At 41.7% G+C, this 12,618-nt stretch overlaps 1 protein-coding gene across 4 annotated transcripts in view; it reads right to left on the reverse strand.

Moving 5' to 3' along the window:
• LOC142557690 (histone-lysine N-methyltransferase SUV39H2-like) overlaps positions 1 to 12,618 on the reverse strand; it is a 113,735-nt gene that overhangs the window by 7,909 nt on the left and 93,208 nt on the right. For all 4 annotated transcript variants that reach the window (XM_075669716.1, XM_075669718.1, XM_075669717.1 and 1 more), the window contains one exon: positions 11,362 to 11,497. In XM_075669716.1, the coding sequence (XP_075525831.1) occupies positions 11,362 to 11,497 (136 nt within the window). The remainder of the gene's footprint in view (positions 1 to 11,361; positions 11,498 to 12,618) is intronic.

The raw sequence follows: 12,618 nt of genomic DNA on the forward strand, positions 1-12,618 counted from the left end.
TTTTCACGTCACAAGCACAAATTTCTTCCCTGTGTGGGATGTCAACGTCAAGATGCACCTTCATATTTTCTTTGTCTTTTTTTTTTCCACGAGTTTGTTTTTATATCTGGCAAGATATCAGCGTGCGCATGATTGCATGCTGAAGAACTAGGATGTCCAACTGAAAAGTTTTCAGGTTCAGCTCAGAAGCAAAAATATAACAGTTTGAACTGGTTCATAGTATTTCTAAAGCCCTTGAGCTCTGTCAGGCTGATATCGTCTATGTTTTTGGCGACTTTAATTTTCCATTGATCGACTGGAATAACCTATCATCCTCTTGTCATACATCAATGGAGTTCATTTCTTTAATGTTAGATTTCAATTTATTCCAAATAATTACCCAGCCCACCCGTGGCACTAACATATTAGATTTAGTTTTCACTAACACCCCTGAAACAATTGGTGAAGTTGTTTGCTTAGACGGTTTCAGTGATCACAAGCTACTACAACTTACTCTTAACATTCCCTTGAAATATACAGGCGTCTCAAACAAAACCATCCGTGATTACAACAGCGGAGACTATGGCAATATTAACAAAGAACTTGATACTTTTCTTTCTGGCACCTTTTTAGCTTCGTTTTCTGTTCGGTCAGTCAACGAAAACTGGCTTCTGTTTAAAGAAAAGCTGTGTGCTTTAGTGGAAACGTATATCCCCCAAATAAGAATAACAGGCGATAGACAGAACCCTTGGTTCACCAAGCACCTTCGACGGCTCAGAAACAAGAAGAAAAGGCTATACGCAACTGCAAAGCGTACAAACTCACCCGTGGTATGGGATAAATATAGCTCATTTTTGAAAGTTTACTGTTCATCTTTAAAAGAGGCTAAAGAAAAATACTTCTCTCAAGATCTACCTTCACTACTTAAAAACAACCCCCGAAAATTCTGGCAGGTGATTTCACCCAATAGTGGCTCACATCACATTTCACTAAGTGATGGGAATCAAGCTCCAATCAGTGACAAGGAATGCCCAGTCGTCTTTAATGAATTTTTTTCATCCATATTCACAGTAGAAGACCATTCTAATCTGCCGGAAGTCGCTGATCTAGATTACCAGTACATGCAATCCATCGATATAACAGAGGATGGTATCACAGGTCTCATAAATAACCTTAAGTTGACTACTTCTTCGGGTGTCGATAATATTAACTCAAAAATTTTAAAGAATACAGTCACGTTATCTAGCAAATTTTTATGCAATATTTTCTGCCAGTCGTTGTCATCAGGCCAGCTTCCCTTAGACTGGAAAATTGCAAGAGTGATACCAGTCCACAAAAATGGTAGCAAGAATTCCCCAGAAAACTATCGGCCGATATCATTGACAAGTATTTGCTGCAAAATGCTTGAACATATCATTGCATCTCACATATATCATCATTTGGAATCAAATAATTTTTTCTTTATTAACCAACATGGGTTTAGGAAAGGTTTGTCATGTGAGACGCAGTTACTAGAATTCACTACAGACTTGCATTTTAACATGGACCATAATCTTCAAACAGATTGCTTTTTTCTCGACTTCTCCAAAGCCTTCGACCGTGTGGCTCACTGCCGTTTAATTTCCAAATTATCCGTTCTCAAATTAGACTGCTTAACGCTCTCCTGGATTCGTAAGTTCCTAACAAATCGTCAGCAATTTACAGTCATTAATAATTTTACGTCACCCCTTGCATATGTCAGTTCCGGTGTACCGCAGGGTAGCGTACTAGGACCCTTGCTTTTTCTTATTTACATCAATGATCTGCCCAATAACATCTCATCCTGCATGCGTGTTTTCGCCGATGATTGTATATTATATCGACCAATTCGCAGCCTTGATGACCATCACATTCTTCAAGAGGACCTTCATCTCGTTACCAAATGGTGTGAAGACTGGCAAATGAAACTTAACTCATCTAAATGCCAACTAATGACATTCACGCGAAAAACATCAACTCATAGGCTTTCCTATTATATGAACTCAAATATAATATCTCAGGCATCAGCATATAAATATCTAGGCGTAAATCTTACACCGAGCCTTTCCTGGGCCTTTCACATTGCAACCATATGCGCAAACGCTTCCAAATCTCTTGGGTATATTCGCCGCAACTTTCGTAATAGCCCGTATAACATCCGTAAATTAGCATTCGTATCATTTGTACGCCCTCAGCTCGAGTTCGCGTCCCCTATATGGTCTCCCTACCGTGAATACCTAATCCACATGATAGAAGCCATCCAAAACCGAGCTAGTCGATTTACTTCCCGAAATTGCAGCTACCAGTCAAGCATTACTCAGATAAAACTCGACCTTTCCCTTCAATCACTGAGTAGCCGACATGACATAGCTCTCCTGTCCTTGCTCCATAGATATGTTCACCAAATCAAGCCACCAAACTTGCCACTGGAACGCGCGTCTTGCACATCACGACGACTTTATAATGATTTAAGTCTCACTCGCATTTATGGCAACACTAACGCATTTAACTTCTCGGCTTTACCACGAGCGATTCGGTTATGGAATTCGCTTCCTAATAGCACTGTCGCTCAAATGAGCAATGATAAATTTAGACAACTACTGAACCTACAGTCTTCATCATAACAAATATCTTCATCTGTACATATGTCATGTCATATAATACGTGACTTTCTTTTTCTTGTTATTGTGGTTTCAATTTTGTTTGCTTTATGTACTCGCGCTATGTACGTTATTTTGCGCAAGTGTTACATCGCCTTTTATGTTAGGGTGAAATGTACTTTTCATTCCTTTCCCGATAACTCTTTGTATTGATTTAGCATTTTTTTAACACTGCTTTGGAAGCATGTGATCCTTACAAACATTTTTGACTCTCACATTTTTTAGCGCTCATATATCTGTTTTCTCTTGTCATTTGTTCAATGACGCCCCCTTTACTCAATGCTCCCCTTGGGGCCTGTAAGGTACTTTGAAATTTAAAAAAAAAAATACGGGTTCGTAACAGTATAGGATTAGGAACAATGAAAATTTTAAGAAAATAACTTCCAGCTTCAGCCTCAAATCTATGCGAGCGAAAGACTGTTTATTCCTGTCCTCAAGCAAAAATATAACGGTTTGAACTAGTTCATATGGGTCCATAACAGTATAGGATTAAGAACAATGAAAATTTTAGGAAAATAACTATTAACTTCAGCCTCAAATCTATGTGAGCAAAAGATTGTTTATTCCTGTCCTCACATGATGTGGATCGATGTATCTGTGATGTCTATAATATTATGCAAGAAATGCAATATACTGCGACCCGAGGCGCATGCGCAGGCGTACTGTGATTCGTTTTCGAATGCTCACAGTGCCCAACATGTTGAAAACACATTTTATTTAATTTAATTGTGCCAGAAGACTGCTTTACACCTGCGTTCACCTCATGTGTGGAAGTTGAAGGATCACTGAGGGAGCAACAACTTATAATTTGGCAACGCCACAAGACTGTGTGACCTGCTTTGCCATTCCAAATGTTGTTCTGTTCTGCACAGCCTGCAACCAATCTCTAACCATGCACTCATGTAGGTCCCATTATTTCAACGACCTGAAAGTTAGGCACTGTCACGTTCTTACAGCAAAGCTGTTAGCTCAACTATAGGAAGCTTTCAAAAATGTTATGTGCCTCACAATTTTCTAAAAAAATAGATCACTCAAAAAGTTTACATTTTGAGGAAATGTGGGAAATGTTTGGGGTGATATGCAGATAAGTTTTGGAGCCTCTGGATTATTTAGGCACTAAATACATATTGCTAAAACTCTGCTTTTGGCCAGCTTAAAGCAGTATATTAAATGCTTACTAAGTTTACTGGTTTGTTAGGACCAAAGATGGCAGCAATTTCATACTCAGATAAAATAAGGGCCATGCTATGGGTGTCATGCACAATAAGTTTCATGAGTAATTACCGTATATACTCAAATCTAACATGCACCTTTTTTCCAATAAAACAGGTCCAAAAATTGCATGCGCATTAGAATCGAGTATGACCCTAAATCCGCGCTACCGTATCGCCATCGGCATTCGAAAAATGGCCACCTCATACACACTTCTAGCCTAGCTGCCGTAGCTTCCTCCATGTGCATACCACCATGTTGCACGTGTAACCAGGCACTGGTGTAACCTAGTCTGCCACCTGTCTTCCCGTCTTCTGCGTTTATTCAATCAGCATGGAAGCGCTGACTCTAAAGACACACCAAGTCCACCACGATGCTGCATTCAAAAGGAAAGTTATCATGTGCGCGGAGAAGGACGGAAATAGGGCCGCATCACGGGCCTTCGGAGTTCCCAAAACTTGCATGAGGAACTAGCACAAACAGAAGGATAATATTTTCGCCAGCAAAGCAACAAGGAAGGTTTCAGTGGACCAAAGCAGGGCCACTGCTCGCAGAATACGTGCAAGAGCAGCGAGTGGTACAGCGGCCTGTGACGACCGATCTGCTCAAAGTATGGGCAATGCAGTTGACCTACAGAAAGGGCTAATGCGGAGTGATTTCGAAGTGAACAGGTGCAGGCTATCAAATTTTATGAAAAGAAAAGACTTTTCTCTTCGAAGGCAGACAGGGATATGGGATATGCCAAAAATTGCCCGAAGAATACGAAGAGAAATTGCGCAGTTTTCAGCGGTACGTTTTGAAGTTGCGCCATAGAAACAGCTACCACTTCAGACAGATTGGAAATGCCGATCAGACGCCACTCTATTGGTATGACTGCCACCACAACGTTTGAAAAGAAGGGGGCGAAGAAAGTGCGCGTTTTGTCTTTCGGCCAAGATAAACTAGTCAACGTAATGCTTTGTTGCACTACGGATGGGCACAAGCTGCCCCCATATCTTACCTTCAGACGGAAGACGCTCCCAAAAGGAATCGTGTTTCCGAGTGGCGTGATTGTGCGCACAAATAAAAAAGGTTGGATGACCATGGACTTGGTCGCTGATTGGATTAATATTGTTTAGCAGAAGAGACCCGGCGGCAGTTTAGGCCTGAGTGGGATGCTTGGGTTCGACGCATTCAGGTTCCACCTTGACCAGCGCATCAAGGTTGTACAAGCTGGCTGCATGCAACACCGACCTTGTCGTGATACCCGGCGGCAAGACATCGCAGCTCTAGACGCTCAATGTTTGTTTGAACAAGCCAGTGAAAGATACAATTCAGGTGCTCTATACATCAAATGGCTTGTCAGTGGCTGCCACGAATTCATGCCTGCCAATAAAATGAAGCGTGCCTCATTGCGGGACTTTGCTGGATGGGTGAAAGATGCATGGTGCCCGATCCCGTCTGCCATGGTCAACAAGGCCTTTAAGAAATGCGGCACTTCGAATGCCATGGATGGCACCGAGAATGAAATGCTTTGGTCTGTTGATAGCGATAAGGAGTTGTCTGATAGTGACGACGAGTGATATCTATTGCACCACGCGACTCGTACCAGCACAGTGAAAATCTTGGCGGCAAGGTACGCCGCTCCCATTTGTGTTTTTATTCATCGCAACTTTAGTGTATTGGGAATAAATCTGTTTTTCCAAATGAGACAAAATAGTGTTTCCATATGAAAGCATGAGGTGCGAGGTATTGCACTCTTCTTCTTCTTTTTTTTATTTTTGTTATGGAGAACGGGTATGCATTACAATCGAGGTTTTCGTTTTCTTTTTTGTTCACAAAAAACGCGTGCGCGTTATAATCAAGGGTGCATTAGAATAGAGTAAATACGGTATGTGTCTCAAAAATAATTACTGAACTCATTTTCTCACAATTTTCATGTGTTATGCGAGGCGTTTAGCTTGTTTTCCAGATATTTTCGGTGAATTATGTCAGGCATGTTGTTTAGGTGCAATAAGTGTTCAATCTGCATATGTTAATTACAGTCTTTGTAGAAGTCCAGGGAAAACACGGGGAATGCGGGAGATGAAAATTCAAGACGATGAGCAAAACGTGAACAAGGTGAAAGCAGGAGCCAACGTGTCGACAAGTGGACTTGTCAGAATGTTAGCTCCTGCTTTATTGTGGCCTTTGCAATAAATTATGTATTCAAGTGCTGCAGAGCATTATAAAAAGATGTGTTTTATGAGCAGCACAAAATTTAGCCTGCTGACGGCATAATTACAAATACCATCGGGAGCAAGCTCAGCAAGAATGGGGCAACCATTATGGCAAAGCAGTACAGGAAGTTAAATATGTGTGCGTCAGATACAGCTTTTGCAAAATATATCTTAAGGTACTGTTTGGAGATGCCACGCAACCATTATCGGCAATGTTTCTCAATGTCCCAAGCAAACTCTACTCGACACCAAGTTTATATTTTGTGGTGATGGGAAGCATAATGAGTGTAGCGTGTAGCAAAATTTTAATGTTTCTAGCTGAATTAGGAATGTTGAAAGTAATTACGGGACCCTTGTTTTTAGGTATTTTACTGTATGTCACACCCAGTTTGCCACTTTCGCCGAAGTGACAGCGCAAGTGAACCATGTTTTTTTACGTTGACATTGTTTCTTTTATTTTATTTATTTATTGTTTTTATCACATTAGACAATATATAAATAATTTCCGTCATCCTACTCTGTCCTCTTTTCCTGTACTCTGTCCTAGCTCACTTACATTGGACAGCTACCCATGTGTCAAAAGATGTAGCTAGACAGTTACAGCACAGTCAGCAGTAATTTTCCTTACTTTCCTTTTCTTCCTATTGATTAAAAAAAATCAACTAACATTACACCAAGCCTACTGTTGGTGGAAGAAATGGGAAGATTGCATATGATGTGTACGCAAAGTTAGAAGTGTGCTGGTTGATTCCAGTTTTAGCAATAAATTATGTATTCAAGTGCTCCGGACAATACTTTAAAAGTGTGTTTTACAAATGGCACAGAATTTAGCCGACTGCCTTGGGAGAACAATAAATGCCACCAAGATAAAATTTATCAGAAAGGCAACACTAAGATAAATTTGTGTGCTAAGTTAAATGCATGCAGATCAAATACCCTCTTTCCAAACTTTCCTTTAGCAAGGGCTCAAAAGCCCTATACAGCATTTTACACTACATGTTTTAGTGTTTAAAGAGACTTCTAAATCATACCAAGCTTACATTTGACATAAATGGGGGGGGGGGGGGATTTGGGGAGAATTTATGGCCAATGCTTGCTAAGTAATAAAGTGTGCGGATCAATTACTGCCTTTGTTCAAACATTCCTGAACGATACCTCGAAAGTGTTACCAAATGGGCAAGACATATGCAGGCAACATTTTAAAATAAGTGGTTTAATGACAGGCAACTAAAGTTCTTAATTTAATTGTTTAAGAGAAAGAGCTTCGCTGAAAATTGAGTGGAAACTCTGCAAGGTCACACATGCCTATGTAATTATGCATAAGTGTTTGCATTAACGCATCTATCACATTACGGGCTTTCTGTGCCATTCTGTAGTTCGCTGTATGGTTGATGGAGGTGAATTATTTTATTACCATGTCAGCACTACACTCAACAGGGATTGAGAGAGAAAGATACATTAAGTCACCTACTTATACGTCGTTGAGACACGACCATGAGCTGAAAGTCCGCGAGTTTCCCTTCAGGGGTGACATCTCTAGGTATTCTTTTTTCGTTCGGTCTATAAGAGAATGGGATGCTCTTTCGCCTGACATTGTTAATATTGAAAACAATGATGTATTTTAATGCGCTTTATGTATTCGATTACTTGTTTTTTCCTTTAAAATGTAATCCCCCGTCCTTTAATGCCCGTATGGGCGATGCAGGTATGTAATAAATAAATAAAATAAATTAAGCACCTATTGCGTTCATGTTTCTCCTAGTTTACTTATTTGGCAAAGTTACATCAACCTACACTAATGGCCTGGCGTACCTGTACAATGCCCAATCAAACTTAAGCCACTCTAAAAGCTACTTGGATTTCTAAATAGATATATGTTTGTTATTCACATACGTATTTGGTATGTGGAGATTTAACGGAGGGCTTTCCATTTTTGTTTCTTTCACCGTCATTGTCACATGATGCATCGATGTCACACATGACGACAAACATGCAAGGACTGCCAGGAGTTTCAACATTACAGATTTTTCTCTCATGAGCATACTTCGATTACAACACTTTCTGCCTTTCTATTTCCCCATTCGGTGTACAAGCACGAAGCTGCCCAAGAATTCTCAGAGAGACGCAAAATACCAATTTTCAACCAGTGATAGTGGACTATCAATGGGAATCTGCATGGGCAGTGAAGTGTTAAAGACATTAAAGCCTTTGACATTAATGCAATGAAGTCTACAACAGTAGTGAAGATTTGGCATGGAGCTGTTCTGATTCACTGTTTAAATTACCTTTACACAATATCTCCTAAACGAAGCACAGTGAAATTTACAACAACATGCAATGGAACTGTTACTATAAAATGTTCGAGAAATTAACGACATCAACAAGTATAACTGATACACCAGTATGGCTGTCCGAGAAATTATCGACATTAACAAGTATAATTGATACACCAGTATGGCTATATACAGTCAACGCCTGATTTTTCAGATTCCATAAGGGTTGCAAAACATTAAAAAAAGTCAGGCAGTTCGAAAAAATATGAATGTATAGCCACAGGCATGTTTGAAATAGCTCTGAAGGTTTTCTAGTACACTTCTTAGGCATATCGGTGCTCATACTTTGATAGGAGATGGCAGGTGCATGCGTGTATGATTAAGAAATACATGCTGGGACCTGCGACTGGGAACCCATTCTAATTTTAGTATACTTCACCGCAATACATCGCGTATGCTTCACTGCGTAGCATCATTGTATTGCGGTGAAGCTGACTTTCGGGAACTGGCATATGCAGTGCTTAACTTTTGCCGTGTTTCAGAACCATCAGGGAGGATCAAATACACAGAGTCGATGACATTACTGACAGCTGCAGATTCTTTCAATGATAAACACGGCACTGAACAGCAAGGTGCTTGGTAGCAAACGTAAAATCTGCTAGGCCTAGCGTTGCCGCGGTGTCTGCAGCTGCCAGCAGATTGGCGTGCAAGAGTGTTTGGTAGCGAATGTCGAAGCCACTAGGCCCAGTGTTGCCATGAAGGCTACGACTGCCAGCAGATCAGCATGCCAGAGCACTTTGTAGCGAATGTCGAAGCAGCTAGGCCTAGCACTGCCATGGCTGCCAGTGAGTGGATCGGCGTGCGAGAGCGCCTGGTAGCAAATTTCGAAGCAACTGGGCCTAGCGTTGCCACGGTGGCAACGGGTGACAGTGGATCGGCGTGAAAGTGCTCTGGTTCTAGCATGGAGGAAGAAAAAGGAGGGAGCATACTGCAAAACGATTGAAGCCGAAATCTGCTCGGCCAGTGGTGGCCCAACACATGACGTCAATGTGTGCAGTTGATTTTAGTGTTTCCGCTCTACAGGGAGCGCCATGGCAGGGCAGCTGAACAAGCGTGCACCAAATAAAAACTACTGGCATAGCTACTGGGACCCAAAAGTCCCCACAAATCTTGATTCTTCCTCCATAATCTCGACGTAAGAGGGCACGTGTTGGGCCACTACTGTGGCTTCGCGGAGCGTTCGCTTGCCATATCTTTTTCCTTCCTCCATGAATTCTAGGCTGTGAAGCAATCAAAAGGGTGGGGGGTGGTGCCTTCGATTAATGTCATTTCAGACCTGCAGTCACGGCAAGAAGTCCACAAAAACGGATGGCTTAAAGTTTCAGTGTATAAAATTTCCAACGTTCTTATACACTGCCTCTACTGGGGGCAATCTTTACCAATGGACATGCTGGCGCTACCATTGGTGTGATGTGGTATGAGGGATCACGTGGGCACAGCAGCCATGTCGGCTGCTTCGGAAGCACTCAAGCAAGCTGAAAATGAAAGTTTAAAGTCCCATCTTCGCTGCAATGATTAAGTGGTGCGGTTTTCCCATTTCGGGTGTCTGCCTGACAACACTTGAAAACACTATAATAGGTAGTGGCTGCCCTTGAAGGTGTCCAACATGGTAGGCTACTGCTCGGGGCCACAGTGCTGGACGTACACAACAGAGCCTGGTGTCAGCCTTCACGCATACTCGCACGACAAGAGCCTATGTGAAGCTTGGATTGCAAAAATTAGAACCAGCAAGCAGCCATCGGTACAACTCGGATGTGCAGTAAGCACTTCAGCAAGGAAGATTTCTGCTGCGGCATCGGGGCTGCGATGTTCAGTGAGTAGCAGGAAGCACACACTGAGACGCTCGCTCGTGCACGCTACCTGGCTAATGTCATGAAGCTTTGATCTTTGAACTTGTTTATGCTAGATAGTGGCAAGTTCACTGGAATGGAAAGGGAAGGACAAGAAGCACATTAAGAAAGGCATGGCATATGCTCATGTTTGTGTAAGCACCAAATAATGAATTATGTATTGGATTAAGAAAAAGAATCAGTGGGAAATTACTCGCTGAGAAGACCGATAAAGATACAGTGCGATGCAATTTGAGAAATTACAATATCGAAACATCCAAGAATTTAGAGGAAAGGAAAAAAAAAGGCTGAATCATCGTGACGAACATCAAAAGCCGCCGTAGGCATCGAGGTCCCTAGTTATAACTAAATTATTTTTGAATAACTCTGATAGTGTCACGCAACAATGGTTGTTTGTGTACTGTCGAACACTCACATGCAACGGTCTAAAAAAAGCTCACGATACAGTGCGAATGCGCATGCAGAAAAAGAAAAAGCAAAACACTGCGTGGACATGCATCCAGATGTAGTCGGTCGCTGCGAACCCATGCGACCACTGCATTGAGGCTTCATTCTGCTACGCTCCATTTGCTTTTAGCCAGCCTACTATAAGAACATACTTCACATAGTTTTCTATCGGCAACTGCCAACCTTTCCCGCAAGAAACCGGTTCAGGAGATTCCATCGTGGCAACTGCATGCAGTGTGCGTTCACTGTACGCATTCGGTAAAGAGATAGCGTCCGTGAACCATTCTCTGCTTTTTGTTTGCCCAAGATTATTATTTTGACAGTAACATGGACACTTCTGTTTTTTCTGTCATTTCGAGAGTAGTACTTACAGAAATGTCCAAAAGTTCTCCAACGTGGCGTTTTTGTTGAGCGCTGACAGCCAAACCTATGAGGAGCGCGCCGCGTTATCCCCCATACTACGTAAGTGAGGTGCTTCCGACAGATGACGACTGCATAAGTCCTCGCCACGAATGGTGTACGAGGTGGTGCCACAAAGGCGTCCGAATTATCAAGCATGTCCAAAAAATTTATCATTGACATATTAAGCAACAATGATATACAGGCCATTATAGAAGCCAGCAATAGTAAAAATGGCTGCTGAGCAAGCTGCCGCAGTGCTGACCTCCACATGACATCTTGTAGTCCACAGTCAGCTCCTCGTGAATGCAGATGTCTCTGTTTGTAAAAAACGCCAGGCGCGGCATTCGGAGGTCCAGGTTGTTTATCCACACCATGCAGACAGCCATGTTTGGCTCACACTGCAATTACAAGACAATTATCATAGCCCCATTAATTAAAATGTTTGTCAACAGAAAGCACATAGCAGGTGAGCAACTGGTGCTCTCTCTACAATTAGAAGTCATTGATTTATTTATTTATTTATTTATTTGAGTACCCTAAGGGCCCATTAGGGCATTACATAGGGGGGGACGAAAAAGTTCAAGCATGAGTGAAATCTGTACAATGTAAATATATGAAGGCATTAGGAACCATAAAAAACATCTAGCAGAAGCAAACAAAAAAAAGAAAGAAAGAAAAAAAAGGGTAACGAAATTTATACAATGTTTAGTAGTGTGAAACACGCATAAGAACCTAGAATGTGATGCAAACAATCAGTACCCATCGGAACACGATGGGTACTCAAATCAAATAAACGTTTAGGTAAACAGCCGACACAGATACATAGCAGATGAAACGGAGTGAATTTTACACAATGCCAAGCACTTTAAAACGCTGTTTAAGTAAATATTCAAGAAAATGTGGGTTCTGACAGGTTGACACACTCTAAACAGGTTAGTAGTGCTGCATGAAATGATGATGATTCCGTAAGCGAGACAATGTTTGCAGGTAGCGAGTTCCATTCGGCAATAGATAAAACGAGAGGCGAATTTTGATAAGCGTTAGTCCTGGCAAATATAGGTTTTACTTTATGAACATGGTCTGTGCGGGTAGAGATGTGGGGAGCGGGAAGAATATGGGCTCGAGCGAATGCAGTGTTGCTGTGGTAAAGGCTATGGAAGAAGGTCAACCGTGATAATTTCCTGCGCATGCCAAGTGAAGGGAGATTAAGTAATTTCTTTAAGGCGGACACACTTTGATATCGCGAGTATGAAGTTAAGATGAACCGCGCAGCTTTATTTTGAACTGATTCGAGTAGGTTCGTGAGATTAGACTGATGGGGGTGCCAAATTATTGACGCATATTCTAAAGAAGGCCTGATAAGAGTACTGTATGCTCGAAGTCTGGTATCTGTGTTAGCAAGGTGTAAGTGACGTTTCAGATAACCAAGTTTTTTGCATGCTTTTGTGGTGATGTGTTCAATGTGAGCATTCCAGCTTAAATTGGAGGTAAACAGGACACCCAAGTACTTGATTGAAGA

The sequence above is a fragment of the Dermacentor variabilis genome, chromosome 9 (assembly GCF_050947875.1).
Source record: "Dermacentor variabilis isolate Ectoservices chromosome 9, ASM5094787v1, whole genome shotgun sequence".
NCBI lineage: Eukaryota > Metazoa > Arthropoda > Arachnida > Ixodida > Ixodidae > Dermacentor > Dermacentor variabilis.